Source organism: Aotus nancymaae, unplaced genomic scaffold (assembly GCF_030222135.1).
Source record: "Aotus nancymaae isolate 86718 unplaced genomic scaffold, 86718_ANA_hifiasm-v0.15.2.pri h1tg000108l, whole genome shotgun sequence".
Taxonomy (NCBI): domain Eukaryota; kingdom Metazoa; phylum Chordata; class Mammalia; order Primates; family Aotidae; genus Aotus; species Aotus nancymaae.
The window spans coordinates 11,418,758-11,436,702 of record NW_026988523.1 but is presented as its reverse complement, the minus strand read 5'-3'; the positions used below and the strand labels follow the sequence as shown (position 1 = coordinate 11,436,702).

General features: G+C 43.5%; 1 protein-coding gene across 7 annotated transcripts in view; it reads left to right on the top strand.

Moving 5' to 3' along the window:
* ABL2 (ABL proto-oncogene 2, non-receptor tyrosine kinase) overlaps positions 1–16,160 on the top strand; it is a 127,717-nt gene extending 111,557 nt beyond the window's left edge. For 4 of the 7 annotated variants that reach the window (XM_064370925.1, XM_064370923.1, XM_064370926.1 and 1 more), the window contains 5 exons: positions 1,760–1,912; positions 4,347–4,436; positions 5,862–6,038; positions 6,588–6,821; positions 7,131–16,160. In XM_064370925.1, coding sequence (XP_064226995.1) covers positions 1,760–1,912; positions 4,347–4,436; positions 5,862–6,038; positions 6,588–6,821; positions 7,131–8,311 — 1,835 coding nt within the window. In that variant the 3' untranslated portion in view covers positions 8,312–16,160. Of the gene's footprint in view, positions 1–1,759; positions 1,913–4,346; positions 4,437–5,861; positions 6,039–6,587 lie in introns of all 7 variants that reach the window. The other 3 variants (XM_064370922.1, XM_064370920.1, XM_064370921.1) reach the window with 1 other exon arrangement.
* The last annotated feature ends 1,785 nt before the right edge of the window (positions 16,161–17,945 follow it).

The following is a 17,945-nucleotide window of genomic DNA, read 5'->3' as shown; positions in this document are numbered from 1 at the left end:
TCACATAAACAGAAGTATAGGCCTGACGTGGTGGCTTACGCCTGTAATTTCAGCGCTTTGGGCTGAGGTGGGCAGATCACTTGAGGTTGGGAGTTTGAAACCAGCCTGGTCAACATGGTGAAACCCCGTCTCAGGTCAGGAGTTTGAGACCAGCCTGGACAACATGGTGAAACTCCATCTCTGCTAACTACAAAAATTAGCCAGATGTCTTGGTACGCGCCTGTAATTCCAGCTACTCAGGAGGCTGAAGGCTGAGGCAGGAGAATTGCTTGAGCCTGGGAGGTGGAGGTTACAGTGAGCCAAGATGTTACCACTGCACTGTAGCCTGGCCAATAGAGCGAGACTCTGTCTCAAAGAAAAAAAGTATAAAGAAGAAAATTTAAAAAAAAGAAGTCCATTCCTTCAAGAGCGCTCACAGTCTAGATTTCACACTGCACTGGAGTGCTGATGATCCTCTCTCTGTATAGCACTGTATTTCCATATTAGTTTTTTTTTTTCTTTTCTTGCTCTGTTGTCTAGGCTGGAGTGCAGTGGCACAATCGCAGCTCACTGCAACCTCCATCTCCCAGGTTCAAGCAATTCTCCTACCTCAGCCTCCCAAGAAGCAGGGACTACAGGCATGCACCACCATGCCTGGCTAATTTTTGTCATTATAGTAGAGATGAAGTTTCACCTTGTTGGCCAGGCTGGTCTCGAACTCCTGACCTCAGATGATCCACCTGTCTCAGCCTCCCAAAGTGTTGGGATTACAGGAGTGAGCCTCTGTACCTAGCCTCACATTAGGTTTTATTACTCATTTGCAAAGTACTGTATCGCAGAGCTTTCTTTTCAAGGGAAGCGTGATGAGGTTTCATCTAGAATTGGTCCTTACTGATACTGTTTCTACTGCTCTGAGAAGTAATATGACTTGGTAGAAGCTTAGTAGACTGAACGATCTGGAAATTTGGATTGTGGGCTAATAAAAATAGTCATAGATTTTAAGTCACTTTTTACTAGAAATCTCAAACTGAAATAACTGTGACAAAATCAAATTTTTTTCTGCTCTGAATTTTATCTGATTTTAAATGAATCTTTTTATTTTAGCTGAGTTTAAAACTGTTATTAAATACAGTGATTCCCCTTTATCCTCTTGGAGAATACATTCTAAGACCCCTCAGCTTGGATGCCTGAAACCAAGGATAGGGTCAAGCTCTGGATAGATCATCTTTTTTTGATCTGATAACTGAGAGGTTTTCTCAGTGACTAAGGGGTGGGTAGCATCTATGGTGTGGATATGGAGAAGCGTGGCTTGAGATTTCATCATGCTACTCGGAGCAGCATGCAGTTTAAAACTTTCAAATTGTTTATTTCTGGAATTTTCTATTGAATATTTTTCGACCTTGGTTGACTGTGAGTAACAAACTATGGAAAATGAAACCATGGATAAGGGGTGACTACTGTATATCAAAGACTTTTCTAAGAATAGTTGGATTATGCCCCAACTTCTTAAATGGTCATAGTTTATTTTCCCTCACTGTAGTAAAGGAAATCTAAATAAAAATTGGGAAATTTAAATAAAACTGTCTTGAGATTATATGCCTGTGGCAAATATTTTAGAAGGACAAGCCATGCTGTAAGAGTTGATAAAAGAGTATATTGTATATTAATGTTGTTGTAACAGGGTGTGAATGTTATCTAAAATTGGAAAGAGAATTATCTAATTATGTAAAATAAATAACAGAGGAGAAACACTAAGTGCTTTTTTAAATTCCTTATGCAGCTTTTGGGGTACTGTTGTGGGAAATTGCTACCTATGGAATGTCACCATATCCAGGTATTGACCTGTCTCAGGTCTATGACTTACTAGAAAAAGGATATCGAATGGAACAGCCTGAGGGATGCCCCCCGAAAGTTTATGAACTTATGAGAGCGTGTGAGTATTTTTGCATATTTTAATTTTGAAGGCATAAGCTAGCAGTTCAGAATAGTTAACAAAATTAGAAACTTTTCTCCTCAGTGCTGTTTGATTGAATCCAGCCTCATGACATTTAAAGAGTTTATCATTGATCAGCCAGTTGTCATACCACATAGCATTGAGTCTTTCTGGAATCCCAAGTATAGTTTTTATTATGGCCCGAATATTGGCCCAGTTTCTCAGAAACATTTGCATATTTAATAAGATAAGAGACTGAGTTTAGAGCTTAAGACGGGGAGGGCTGCTTTCAACTAGATAAAAGTGATCGCTAAAGACTATGAAGAATGCGTACAAATACCTCTGTGTTGGATAAACAGAAGCATCTGATTGCTTGCAGATAAAAAAGTAGGGAAGTGAATAGTGAATTAAATTGCAGTTGTTGTTTTTGTTTGCCTTGTTTTTTGTTGTTTTTGAAACAGAATCTTGCTTTGTTGCTCAGGGTGGGGTACAGTGGTGTGATTTTTGACTCACTGCAACCTCCACCTCCTGGGTTAAAGTGATTCTCCTGCCTCAGCCCCTGAGTAGCTGGAACCACAGCCACACTCCACCATGCCCAGCTAATTGTTGTTGTTGCCACCCTGACTGGAGGGAGTGCAGTGTCGCAGTCTCTGCAACCTCCGCCCTCCAGGTTCAAGCAATTCTCCTGCCTCAGCCTCCCAAGTAGCTGGGATTACATGTGCCTGCCACCACACATGGCTAATTTTTGTATTTTTGGTAGAGATGGGGTTTCACCATGTTGGCCAGGCTGGTCTCGAACTCCTGACCTGAAGTGATTCGCCCACCTTAGCCTCCCAAAGTGCTGGGATTATAGGCGTGAGCCACCGCGCCCAGCTTAATCTTTGTATTTTTAGTAGAGACAGGGTTTCACCATGTTGGCTGGACTGGTCTTGAACTCCTGGCCTCAAGTGATCCACCCGCCTCAGTCTCCCAAAGTGCTGGGATTACAGGCGAGAGCCACCGTGCCCTGCCTGAATTGCAGTTGTGTCTGAACATAAGTCTGTGTTCTTTTCTCACTGAACATTGACGTTCTCTGTTGTACTTTGTCAAAAGTGAACTCTGAGCTCCTCCTTTTTGATATCCTTTTATTACTGAGTATGTACAATTGATTATTTATACGGTCAGGCTGAGTTTGAAGACAGGTTTTACTTCTTCCATTTTCAAATGGAAGAAAACTTGCCATTTTCTAAACCATCTTCCCTTCTCTCCTCATCCTTTAGTAGAAGGAATAGGAGCTGAGGCTATTAAATAGAAGCACCAGCCTTAGAAAGTGGGTTCATGGCCAGGTGTGGTCCTCACACTTGTAATTCTAGCAGTTTGGGAAGCCAAAGTGGGCAATTGCTTGAGCTCAGGAGTTCAAAAGTAACCTGAGCAATGTGGCAAAATCCTGTCTATAAAAATACAAATATTAGCTGGGTGTGGTGTTGTACACCCATAGTCCCAGCAACTTGGGGAGCTGAGGCAGGAGGATTGCTTGAACACAGGAGGTCCACGCTGGAGTGCAGTGGTGCAATCTTGGCTCACTGCAATCTCCACCTACCAGATTCAAGTGATTCTTGTGCTTGCCTCCTGAGTAGCTGGGATTTCAGGCACCCACCACCATGCCCAGCTAATTTTTGTATTTTTAGTAGAGATGGGGTTTCGCCATGTTGACCAGGCTGGTCTCAGACTCCTGGCCTTATGTGATCTGTCAACCTAGGCCTCCCAAAGTGCTGGGATTATGGATGTGAGCCACCATGCCCGGCCTTCTTGGATATATCAACATGGAAAGGAGTTAAAGGTTAACTTTAACTTAATAAACGAGGATATCCAGATGCCCAATAAGCATATGAAGTGAGCCGAGATTGTGCCACTGCACTCCAGCCTGGGTGACAGAGCAAGACCCTGTCTCAAAGAAAAAGAAAAAAGGAATTTAGAAAGTGAGTTCATTGGTCGGGCACGGTGGCTCAGCCTGTAATCCCAGCACTTTGGGAGGCCAAGGCGGGTGGATCACCTGAGGTCTGGAGTTCAAGACCAGCCTGACCAACGGAGAAAATTCAAAAAATTAGCCAGGTGTTGTGGCACATGCCTGTAATCCCAGCTACTCGGGAGGCTGAGGAAGGAGAATTGCTTGAACCCAGGAGGCAGAGGTTGCAGTGAGCCGAGATCTCCATTGCACTCCAACCTGGAGCTCAAAAGCAAAACTCCATCTCAAAAAAAAAAAAAAAAAAAAAAAAGTGGGTTCGTTATACCTCTGAGTCTAGAGCTGAGAAGTGGCTCTGTTGCTATCATTGTGAACATGCCGTAACGTGTCTAGTAAGTGCACATCATGAGGCATGGAACTCATTATTAGACATACCACTGGATATTGAATTTCTACAAGGAGTTTTTAATATTTTCTTCTTCTGTTACATAGGCTGGAAGTGGAGCCCTGCCGATAGGCCCTCTTTTGCTGAAACACACCAAGCTTTTGAAACCATGTTCCATGACTCCAGCATTTCTGAAGGTGAGAATCTGTAGAATTTACTGTTGGTGACTAGTTCCGGGTAGTGATGGTGATGATAATGGTAATTACATTTCAAAAATGATCAACTTCTGTAGTTTGGGACTCTGTTTCATGATACTGAATTAATTTTTGACCTTCATTATTGCTGTGTTGCTTTTTTGCTATTTTCAGTGCATCTTTGTGTCTCATATATTTAAAATGGAAATTATATTTTAATTAGAAATTTATTCATCCTCCCTTTAACATTAGTAAGTCTGGTAGCTCTTTAAGCATCAATATTAGGATGTAGGAAAGAGAAAAGGAAAAAATAAGTATAAAAAAAATTCTAACTCCCTGAACCACATCTACAAAGCAGAACCAAGTTGTAAAAACAATATTCAGACATTACATTTTTGGAAATAGATCTTAAGGAAATAATTAAGAATATAAACAAAGATTTAACTGTAAGGACATTGCATCAGAGTGTAGTTTATAATAGTGAGAAATTATGAACAACTTAAATATCTAGTGGACTGCAAATTATTACATTCATATAGCTGAATATTTAAAATGATATTCTTAGATGTATATATATGAAGCATGAGATTACAGGCATGAGGAGCCTCATGCCTGTAATCCTAATCCCAGCACTTTGGGAGGCCGAGGCGGTAGATCACAAGGTCAGGAGTTTGAGATCAGCCTGGCCAACATGGCGAAACCCCATCTCTACTAAAAATAAAAAAAAATAGCTCGACATGGTGGCGGGTGCCTGTAATCCCAGCTACTCAGGAGGCTGACGCAGGAGAATCGTTTGAACCCAGGAGGCAGAGGTTGCAGTAAGTCGAGATCAAGCCATTGCACTCCAGTCTGGGTGACAGGGTGAGACTCTGTCTCAAAAAAAGAAAAACAAGCCAAAAAAATGAAAAATAATAACATCAAATTTTAGCAAGCATGCAGAGTAACCAGAGCTTTCATGCAAAATAGTATAGCCATTTAGGGACAGGTTGGCAGGACCTGATAAACCTGAATGCACATATACCTTGTGATCCAGCAGTTCTCCTGTGTTTGTGCCAGTCAGGTGTGCGTAACATTGTCTATCAAAAGACACGTAGCAGGATGATGCTAGCAATGTATTCATAGTAACCCCAAGCTAGAAACAACCTAAACATCTATCAAGAGGAGAACAGGTAAATTGTGGTATATTCACACAACGGCAGCTACACAGCAATGAGAACCCGTGCCACATGCAGCAGCATGGACAAATCTTCAGACATGATACTGGGCAAAAGAAGACTGACAGAAGAGTACATATTTTGTGATTCTGTGTATGTATTTTAGTACTCTCTACTTGTCAGTTCTTTCTCAGCTGTGTGCCTTTTCTGAAAAGCACTCCCTTTCTCTGTTATGAAATTGTTCTTTTTATCAGTCCCCTTGTCTTCCTCACAGAAGTGGCTGAGGAGCTTGGGAGAGCTGCCTCCTCGTCATCTGTTGTTCCATACCTGCCCCGGCTACCTATACTTCCTTCCAAGACTCGGACACTGAAGAAACAGGCAGAGAACAAGGAGAACATTGAAGGGGCACAGGATGATGCCACAGAAAACTCTGCTTCCAGTTTAGCACCAGGTATGGGTCCCTGGGCAGCTAGAATCTACATAGAAACTACTTTGTTGAAAGAAGCATGGGATATGAGACTTTTCTGTCCACTTGCTGCCCCTCTTCGCTGAGGAAAGCATGGAGTCTCTTTCACCCATGAAGTCCTTGGCTCCGTATTGCCAATGTTAGTTGTCCTGATCTAGCCATCCATCCATCATACAACTCTGCCTCCAGTTTCATCTCCTTAACCCTGGGTTCCCAAGTAGGTGTCATCTTTACAGGTCCGTCAGAAACATTGCTGAATCTGATAGAAGGGAACGGGTTGTGCAGTGGTTTTTAAAGAAAGGATGAATGCTGAGGTGATAACCAGCAGGTTATCTCCCCCCATTTGTAACCCACATCACATTTGGAACACTAGTCACTGTGAAGTAATAATGTATTTATTTTTTGCCTCTGAGTCCCGCCAATGCCTGACATTTTATAAATGCTAGCAAAACTCTTATAATGCAGCCTTGGTAACTCAACTATAATAGATTCACTTCTTGTCTTTCACGTTACTGATTGGCTGTTTCTCATCAGGGTTCATCAGAGGTGCACAGGCCTCCAGTGGATCCCCAGCACTGCCTCGAAAGCAAAGAGACAAGTCACCCAGTAGCCTCTTGGAAGATGCCAAAGAGACCTGCTTCACCAGGGATAGGAAAGGGGGCTTCTTCAGCTCCTTCATGAAAAAGAGAAATGCTCCCACACCCCCCAAACGCAGCAGCTCCTTCCGAGAAATGGAGAATCAGCCCCATAAGAAATACGAACTCACGGGTAACTTCTCATCTGTTGCTTCTCTACAGCATGCTGATGGGTTCTCTTTCACTCCTGCCCAGCAAGAGGCGAATCTGGTGCCACCCAAGTGCTATGGGGGGAGCTTTGCACAGAGGAACCTGTGTAATGACGACGGTGGTGGGGGTGGGGGCAGTGGCACTGCTGGGGGTGGGTGGTCTGGCATCACAGGCTTCTTTACACCACGCTTAATCAAAAAGACACTGGGCTTACGAGCAGGTAAACCCACAGCCAGTGATGACACTTCCAAGCCTTTTCCAAGGTCAAACTCTACATCTTCCATGTCCTCAGGGCTTCCAGAGCAGGATAGGATGGCAATGACCCTTCCCAGGAACTGCCAGAGGTCCAAACTCCAGCTGGAAAGGACAGTGTCCACCTCTTCTCAGCCAGAAGAGAATGTGGACAGGGCCAATGACATGCTTCCAAAAAAATCAGAGGAAGGTGCTGCTCCAACCAGGGAGAGACCAAAAGCCAAGTTACTGCCCAGAGGAGCCACAGCTCTTCCTCTCAGAACCCCCTCTGGGGATCTAGCCATTACAGAGAAGGACTCTCCAGGGGTGGGAGTGGCTGGAGTGGCAGCTGCCCCCAAGGGCAAAGAGAAGAATGGTGGGGCACGACTTGGGATGGTTGGAGTCCCAGAGGATGGAGAGCAGCCCAGCTGGTCTTCTCCAGCCAAGGCTGCCCCTGTCCTCCCAACCACTCATAACCACAAAGTGCCAGTCCTTATCTCACCCACTCTGAAACACACTCCAGCTGACGTGCAGCTCATTGGCACAGACTCTCAGGGGAATAAATTCAAGCTCTTATCTGAGCATCAGGTTACATCCTCTGGAGACAAGGACCGACCCCGACGGGTAAAACCAAAGTGTGCCCCACCCCCACCACCAGTGATGAGACTACTGCAGCATTCGTCCTTATGTTCAGACCCTACAGAAGAGCCAACTGCCCCGACTGCAGGACAGGCCACGTCAGAAACACAGGAAGGAGGAAAGAAGGCAGCTCCGGGCGCAGTGCCCATCAGTGGGAAAGCTGGGAGGCCAGTGGTGCCTCCACCTCAAGTGCCTCTGCCCACATCTTCCATCTCACCCGCCAAAATGGCCAACGGCACAGCAGGTACTAAAGTGGCCCTGAGAAAAACCAAACAGGCCGCTGAGAAAATCTCAGCAGACAAAATCAGCAAAGAGGCCCTGCTGGAATGTGCTGACCTACTGTCCAGTGCAATCACGGAACCTGTGCCCAACAGCCAGCTGGTAGACACTGGACACCAGCTGCTCGACTACTGCTCAGGCTACGTGGACTGCATCCCTCAAACTCGGAACAAATTTGCCTTCCGAGAGGCTGTGAGCAAACTGGAACTCAGCTTACAGGAGCTACAGGTGTCTTCAGCAGCTGCTGGTGTGCCCGGGGCAAACCCTGTCCTTAATAACTTATTGTCATGTGTACAGGAAATCAGTGATGTGGTACAGAGGTAGCCACTGTTAGCCTGGTGGGAAAATGCACACATTTCTGAGGGGAGAGGAAAAGGGACTTGTTTTCCTGTGTTCTTGTTTTCAAAAAATGACTCATACTTGAGTGTGTTTATGTGAAGTACCTCAGATCCCTGAGTTCTCACGTTTACAGTTTCATCTCAAAAATAAGAAGCTAACCACAAAAGTATAGGAGAGGTAAATTATTAAGTGGGGGCAAGGCAGTAGTAGACAGGGTTGGAAACTGCACTGGAAAATCAGGGAACATATGTATGCCATAAGGAAGGCAATGCAGCCCATCCCTACCTGGAATGCTGGGAGGTGCTAGGCAGGGCTGCTCTCAGCAACACCGCAGCAGCTGCGCCCGGACCTGGGGCTCTGGTAGATACTCATGGCGATTATGCTCCAATTTATCTAATGAGTTTGGTAGGACAGAAGAAAGGAAAGCTGGGAATGTACCAAGAGAAATTTTTGTTCAAGGCTGTTGGAAGCACCCCAGGCTTGCTTTCACAAGGCCATTGCTGCTGTAATGAGAACTGCAAATCAGAGTGCTACAGCACAAAGCTGGGAAACGTGGCCCTATCTGAATGCCTCTGTCCTGTTTGCTGCTGGCGTATTGGTTGGTGCAGGAAATAAAGAATGCTGGAAAGTTGAGTCAGGGAGATTGAAAACCTTCTCCTATAAAATCTTGTATAGATGAGCAGAAGTCACTTCTCCCAGTCTGGTATATTATTTCATAATGGACTAGGAGTGACTTCCTGCTTGTTGGTGGCTGTCTGTAAACCATGAGTACGGGGGTCTCCCAGTGGTTCTTTGTCTTTTGCTGGGCAGCCTGTCTTCCTTTATTCCTGATAGCATTCGGAGCATTAACCAATGTCGATTTTGAAAATAGTAGTCCCTGCAGGTTCTCACAAGGGAATAAATCCTGTTCTGATACAGTTCCCCTGCATACTGACATACTGGCCAAGGACTTGAGCAGCTGTGTATTTTTCTTTATCAACTAAAATAGCAGGGAGATGGTCTTTTCTTGAAACCCGGTGGCCTGTGACTGAAAGGAAAAGCTGGTGCTAATGGCTATTTCTCTGTACCTTTCCCCTCACTTACCACCGTAAACCCAATCTAGGTAGAGAAGAGGGAACCACATTCTCCTCTCTATGGATTTGAAGTGAGTAATTCCCCACATTATTCTCACATGCTTTTCTTCTCAAAGATATTCCTCCCTACTCCCCGTCCAATCATTGTGCTTAGTTGTACAGATCTTATTTGGAATATTCTTTATTTATTTTGTCATTTCACTTCTATTTTAAGAATGCATAATTGAAGGAGTAGTCCTTTTCAGGGAGCACCAGTTAGACCCTGGAAACCTAATGACTTAATCCTTAAATATGTTTTGCCCTTGAAAAATAGGCCTTTTCCTTCCCTACTTAGTTATAGTTGTGGAAGCTAATTAAGATGGCGTGGAAGTGAATCTAATGAGTTAGGTATTATTAATGTTCTTGGTATTGAGTCTAATTTCAATTACTGCTTCATTCTCTTTTTTAAAGCTTTATGAATACTTCCCCCATCCTCCCCAAAGAGAGCCCAGTACACCTGTATTTTTATTTTATTCTCTCAAAGGAATAGTAGCTTAGGAAGATAGGAATTCAACATTGAGCAGTTTTCTTCCTGGCTCTGTCATTGGTACACTGTCACACCACAGCCCCATCTCTTAATCTGTTAATTAAGGTAATAGTACATGTTCTCAAGAGTGTTGCAAATAAGTGTACAGCTATCCCTTTGAGAGCCTCTCTGGAAAGCTCTTTTAGTGCAATGTTGTTATGCTGAATGGTTTTTCATCCTCTTATTTGCAGAGTAGAAAATATTCATGAAGTTAAGAATTGCTGAGAGTATATTAATTGGGCTAAGAATAGTAAGGGGGAAACGGTTTTGAATAGAGTTTGGCATCTTTGACCAAGAACAAAACTGAGTTTTCATTAGAAAGGCCCAGGTTAAGAGGAGGTTTAGAGGAGATGAGCAGTGCAGGGCATTCCTGGCAGGTGCTGGGTGATCCTGGCAGCATGTCACCTGCAGCTGCAGCCCAGGCAGCTAGTGATCGGGTTCATCTCCTCGTGGTGGTTGGAAGAGAACTCAGATGTGAAAAACCAGCAGTCCTTCTCCCACCTTCTTTCCTGCCACTCTTGCTTATCATGCTTGTCCATAAACTTGACGAACTCGTTTTAGCAGTTAGCCTTTTAAGGTCAAGGATGGGAAAGCTGAAACTTTAGAATATTATTATGCTGCTTTTTAGGTTTATCCCTGTCATGGGATGCAGTTAAGGGATTATAATTGTTTTTCAGGGGATTTGTATTTGTTTGTTTTTTAAGCAGGGGCTCTGTTTTTCCCTTGAGAGTTCTGGAAATAAGCCTTGGAGAAACACTGCTGAGTATATTTAGGCTCCCTGGTTTTCTCTCCCAACAGCAATCTTAAGGGTAGGGGGTGGGGCTGTGTCTTACTCAGGGGCAGCACCTAGCTCTGTCTTGCCTGCAGTGGGTGCACAATTTATAAATGGAATTGATTTTTCTCCACACTGTCAAGGGTGGCATTGACTTTTGGAGCACATCCCGTCCACATGATGCTTGAACTATGTAACTTCAGGGGTTGAGGGCTCAAGGTTCAGGTTGAAGAGGCACTGTCAACTTACTATACAAGCATAATTTATGGTTTTCCTTTTTCTACTTGAAAAGGACCAGCTTAAACACAAACCCTTATGTAAATTAAAAGGTTTGAGTCCAAAGCAGAGAAAACTGCTTCTAGAAATTAAAAGTGTAGTTTAATTTTAACTACCCTAAAAGCAAAGAGGAAAGGCCTCGTACAAGGCGTTGACAGTTTTCTAAAGTGGTTGTTATGCTGTGTGTCTGGATGCATGCCTTTGCTGCAACTGCTTGATTCCTTTCGTGTACAGATCACGTGATTTCACTTTAGATTTCCTACTTTAAAATGCAGTGATTTGTGTTGACTACGTCTTGGTTGTGCTTTACATAAAGTATTTCCTTAAAAGGCTTTGTGTAAAATTTAAATGTATATTTTTTCCTGTAGATTTCCATCATGATTTTCAGAGATTAGTCTTAAAAATTTGGCCGCAAGAAATTTATTCAGTGTTTTCTAGATGACCTCTGTACATAGAGGTCATTACAGTGGAGACCCTTTACCAGCAGCATTTCAGAATTTAAATTAGAAAGCTTCTTAGGATTCAACTGAAAGTTGGCTAGTAAAATAGTCCCCAGGTAATAAAGCATGCTGACTTTGCTAAGGCACTGCCCATTTTTATTTAAAGTCATGGAGATTTTGAGTTTAAAGGATGCAATATAGATAGTGGTTTCGTGTTTAGGTTCTAATGCCAGTCTAAAAGGCAAGTCATGTAACCTTGGGAGCCTCAGTTTCCTCATTGTAAAACAGGGATAATAGTAACTACCTCAGGGTTGTAAGGATTAAATGAGATGATGTTTGTAAGATACTTAGCTCAAGTGCCTGGCACACAATGAGCACACTCTCTAATGTTAAACTACTACTATTAACACCTAGTCTAGGGATGCACAGCAGAATCCCCTAGGGTTAAAAAAAACACAAACTGATGGTTAAGCCCCACTCCAGATCAGAATTCCCAGTGGGCTGGGGTCTCGGTCAGTGTATTCACCAGTAATTTCTCCAGGTGTTTCAAACACCTAGTGCTATCTCAAAACTATCAGTACCCCAACCCTTATAGAGTAAGAAACTAGCAGAAGATGGTTAAGTTACTTGCCCATTGTCTCAGAACAGTTAATTAGTGGCAGAGCCAAGGCTAGAATTCAGGTCTCCTGACTTTATGGTCCTGGGGTGTTTCCACCATACCTGCTGCCATGTGAGACACTGCCAAAAAGTGGCTCGACAGACAATCAGCCTGTGTGGTGCTGCACACTTTCTAAAGCACATGCTCCTGACACTTTGACCTTAAGGGGGCTTGAATATGAAGTAATGGGAACATGAGCAAAGCAAGCATTCGGTAGAACTCAGTCATTTAAAAACTTATATGGGGTCATTCTTTTAGACAGACCTCAGCAACACAGCAATGTGCACTTTGTAGTAAAGAAATACCAACCTGCGTTTTTAAAAAACCTAGTTAGTCCTACATTCCTTTTTCTTAAAAAAAAAAACAAAAAAACTTTATTGTTCACATTATTTTAATGACTGTGAGATAATGTATATGAGAGCACTTTGAGAAAATATCAACTGTAATATAAGGTTGTAGTATTGTCTGTTTAAAAGATAAGACAGTTGATTCAATGTGGATGGACCCTGTGGGGGACCTGGAAGTGCAGGCACACGAGTATCACCTCTGTCATTTATCACATTTAGACACAGGAAACTGCTTAACGACTATGAGCAGGTATAGCAAGTGTTTTGTTAAAGCTGTAGTTCAGAGCTGAAACTCGGGACCAATTTTTTGGTTTAACTGCAATCTTTAAAAAGTAAGAATGTGTACTCACTCTAGAATACAGAAGCTCTTCCAGGGACCTTGACTCAAGAAAGATGAGGCCCTCGTACTCCAGCATCTGTCCGTTTGTCCACTGTACGCTTGGCCGTTTATCCTAAGTGTGGTGGGAGCAGACTTGTCTGTTGACATTGACAGTGTCTTTTTTAACCTATGTTCTGCATAGTTTCGTTAAGTTTACAGCAGGAGGTGGATGGCCATAAAACCATGCACTTTGGGAATTAACTTTTCTAGGATTTCCTACCAGTTTATAAATGACATCGACATTTGCCATCTCTCTTTTTCCTTTTCTACAAAAGAGTAACTGAATTTAATTCACCTATTAGAGTATAAAATACTTGAGAATAAATTGCATTGGTGGCCACTTACAGCTACATTTCATTGTGACCTCTCCTGCTCCCTTCCATTTTGCTACTGATGTCATTGTTATTATCAGGCTGTGCCCCTACCAGGAGTTCATATTGGGTTGACGGGGTTATCTCTATTTTTGTTCTTGACTTTTGAGTTTCATCGTCTTGCATTAAATTGTTCCACCTGGACTTGGGATTCATCTCTGTGCCCTAAGCATCTGCTATGACCAATCCTCTTTGTGTAGGTGAGTCTCTGGATTTAAGGATTGATAGGCTTCAGAGGTTTGTATCTCTTAGCTCACATCAAGCCAGTAGTAGCTCACTTCCTTTGTAAATGCCTGCTTCAGTGTGGGATCCGTAGGAGTACGTGAGAACTTCTGAAACCTCTCCCACTCTTAACAGTCTAGATATCTATATCATTTGGATGGAGTTCGGGTTTTCCAACTATTAGACTTAAAGAAATCTAATGCAAGGCTTGCTTTTTTTTTTTTTTTCCAGCAAGCCAGTAGTGATACTGTTACTTGTTCTGTTCAGCACAACTGTAGTTCACGTGACCTTCACTGCAATTCCCTATGCTCCTTCATTACTGGGAAGCACGGGTGGATTCAGGGCTGTGGGATGAGCTGCATCCTTCTCCGGAGCACTCGCCCCCATAACTCTTAGCTCCAGCCTGTCTTTTGGGAAGTTTACTGCAATGTCCAGAAGGATGAGTTTCTGCTTTTCATGCCACCTCTCTGAGGTATGTATTATATGTTGAGTATGTACAAGACGATACCTTTTGGCCAGGCACGGTGGCTCATACCTGTAATCCTAGCACTTTGGGGAGACCAAGACGGGCAGATCACTTGAGGTCAGTGAAACCCTGTCTCTACTAAAATCATAAAAATTATACTGGCGTTGTGGTATATGCCTGTAATCCCAGCTACTCCCAAGGCTGCGGCAGAAGAATTGCTTGAATCCAGGAGGCGGAGGTTGCAGTGAACTGAGATCACGCCACTGGACTCCAGTCTAGGTGGCGGAGCGAGGCTCGTCAAAAAAACAAAACCAAGATGATACCTTCATTTCTGACTCAATATTCTAGATCCAAAGGACAGGAAATTAGGGAAGGCTTCACTCTGTGGGATCAGGATAAGGAGATCCCATACTTCTTCCCAGGTAAGGAGGCCTGTGGCAGGTCGTGATTCAAAGCTGACTTGGAATGGCAGAAACTAAGAGGCCACTCTTGGAGATTTGTGCCTTCAAAGACGGGTTTCATGAGTCTTACAGAGGAAAGGACTTATCAGCTGGGTTGATTTTGCATGATTATCGAACTAGAATGGGTAGACATGAGCTGCTTGGGTGGCAGTGGCCCAGAGCACCCATCTTTGAGAATCCCCCGCTTGAAATGGTTTTCTGAGAGTGCTCACTTGGCAATTGCTGCGTTTCTCAAGCCCCCCTGGCGGGGTCTCGCTGAGCCCTTCCCTCCAAGTGCACTTACTTCTTCATCCTCATGTACATCTATAGCTTTGAAATTGTTTACCTCTCCTAGAAAAATCTTACCTTTTAGCCAGAGCACAGTAGCAAAGCCGTGTTCTCTCAGAGGGAGCAGCTGGCATGTTGAAAGGGAAAGGCCAGGCTGAGCACTCTCCTCAGACCACACCATGTCTGGAGTAGAATTGTGATACATGTCTGTATCTGTTCTGGGAGATTCTTTGTTCATCTTTGTACTCACATGAGCAGATTTCCTACCTGTCACTCCAGGTTACTGAGCTGAACCCTCAGAACTTGGGGGCTCCGAGCATGCTCACAAGCCCTTTAGGACACGCTGGAACCAAACTGTCCAGTGTTAGCAGGCTTTATGAAAGGAAATATAGGGAGTTGGTATAGTTGGAACTTGCTTAGATTTGCTTCTGAGTCTCAGAGCAGGAGTTTCAAATCTTGTCATTAGGTACCATAAACTTTAGTTGGAGAATGGGACTTAAATTTTCATGTATATGTATACTTAATTTTCAGCAATTACAACACAAAAAGAATATGCAAATTTATTGTTTCAGGAGGTGTTGCAGGAGTAGGAATGCTTTAGGGTCATCAACAGTACACCTCAGGTATTGTGAGTGGCAAGAAGGCTAGAAGACAGAGATGCTTCTGGTAGATGAGGGCCAGACCAACCAGCTCTCCTCCATTTTGACAGCAGTTTTTCACTGTCACCAGTTGTACTCCATTATGTGATGAGAGGAATTTCTTGAGATCTTGAGAAATCACCTTGATTAGGCCGGTTGTCAGTATTCAGAAACTAGAAAGGAACAATGAAATACTCCTCTTACGATTCTTTAGGGTATGTGTTTGAAAGCCCTCGCATCCCAGATCTGTGTAGCTGGTGTGCGTTTGTGTCCATAAGCACACCTGCTCTGCTGTCATGCCCATTAAGAGAGGAGGAGTAAGTAAAAGGAATCGCTCAGATCGTTCCTTGGGTGAACAGCAGTGGCGTGTTGGTGTGTTGACTGTGAGCAGGCTGACTTAGCTGTTTGTTGACGCATACTAGGAGCCCCCATCTCCTCCCAGACCCTGCACTTTTCCTTCCCTGCTGTCTGATTCTCTAATGACCATCAGTGGACAAACGCCAGTTTTGTGCTCTCTTAGTAAAAATAAGTTTAAACATTTCATGGTGGTTGACAGAACTTTGTCCTAAAACATGTATTCAGATTATTTAAAACTCATGTAACATTTATGCCAAAGGTCCCGCCCTGCAGGTGTGTGTGTGGTGCACAGAGGGTGAGGTTTAGAGCATCGGGCACTGTGTGCATTGCTAAGGGGACATAGTGAGACAATGTGGGATTTAACTAAAAACACATCAGTCGTGGGTCACACTACCGGTGTTGTCAGGTATTTGTTCTTAATTGTTAATGTAATATATTTTCGGTTGTTTGTTTTTCTAATTTAATTCTCTCACTCTGTTGTCTGACTGTGAACTGCTAACAGTGTTAAACTTGATGTAAATAAATGAGGCCCTTGAAAGGGACTGCTCTCTGCCTGTCTTCTCACAAGGTTTGCCAAGTTGTGTTTTGTTTTAAATAAAGGTTGCAATATTTTATTGGCAAAGTAGGCTGGAGATTGGAATGTTTCTCCCATGATTTTAGCTGACGGGGAAGCTAAGCAGCATTTCTTTCTCTCTGTGTGAAACAGATGTCTGTAAGGTGAAGGAGCTGATTTTAGCAAGCATGCCTGTGGCACATTCTTTAGAATGTCCTCTGTGGGGGTGAGTACTCATCCTTCGATGGATTACATTTTTGGAAATGAACAAAGGGCATCATCTGGAGCCCAGGCTGCCGTGCGTAAGGTAGGTAATGCGTTTGTCTGTGCGTCTTCAACAGGAAGTGACTGTCGAGTGCAATCTAATTCTCTCAAAATCCGTTCTGAGGACAACTGCAAGTAAGTTTTAAAAGTGTTTTGAGTCAATATAGCATTTATAGAGTAAGTGTGGAACCTCAGGGTAACATTCTATTCTTGTTTGCCGTGGTCTTCAAGGTTTTGTGAATGAGTTACTGCTTTTAGAAGTAACTTGAACTAGGTCTGGGTAGCATATACGCAAGTTGTGCATACACGAGGCCCAATTAAAATGGCTGTTACAGCAGTTTACACACCTCACATTGCACCTTCTGTCCTTTTCTCCCACGCATTTTTGGTTTTGTCTAGAAAGTCTTCTTTTTAGAATCTTCCAGGAGGAATCTCTCATTGCGATTTGACTTAATTTTGTTTTGTTTTTCTTTTTGAGACAGTCTTGCTCTGTCACCCAGGTTAGAGTGCAGTGGCGCTATCTCAGCTCACTGCTACCTCTGCCTCCTGGGTTCAAGCGATTCTCCTTGAACTGATTGCCTCAGCCTCCCAAGTAGCTGGGACTACAGGCACCTGCCACGATGCCCAGCTAATATTTTGTATTTTTAGTAGAGACAGGGTTCACCACGTTGGCCAGGCTGATCTCAAACTCCTGACCTCAAGTGATCCACGCACCTTGGCCTCCCAAAGTGCTGGGATTACAGGCATGAGCCATCGCGCCCAGCCAACTTAAAATTTTTTGACTTTATGATGGTAGGAAAGTGATACACATTCATACTTTAAGTACCTATACATTCTGTTTTCTCACTTTCATGACAGTATTCAATAAATTACATAAGATAGGCTGGGTGCCGTGGCTCATGCCTGTAATCCCAGCAGTTTGGGAGGCTGAGGCGGGTGGATCACCAGGTCAGGAGTTCAAGACCAGCCTAGCCAAGATCATGAAATGTCATCTCTACTAAAAATACAAAAATTAGCTAGGTTGTGGTGGTGTGTGCCTGTAAATCCCAGCTACTCAGGAGGCTGAGGTAGAAGAATCGCTTGGGGGAGACGGAGGTTGCAGTGAGCCGAGATCACGCCACTGAACTCCAGCCTGGGTGACAGAGCGAGACTCTGAGAAGAAAAAAAAAGGTAGTCAACACTTTATTATACAATAGGCTTTGTGTTAGATGATTTCCTCACGTGTGGGCTTTCGGGTTCTGAGCATGTTTAAGGTAGCCTAGGTTAAGTTATGATGTTTGTAGGTTATGTGTATTAAATGCATTTTTGACTTATGTTTTCAACTTATGATGAGTTTGTCGGTACATAACCCTGTTGTAAGTTGAAGAGCATCTGGACTTGTAACATTTTTCTGCATTTGCTATGGAAGTCACTAACCCATAGCAGCTGGAGTCGGACCGCCCCTTCCTACCCCTCCACTGACTACTTTTGTGACTTTGAGCATGAAACTAAGCAGCCGTTTTATTAAGTT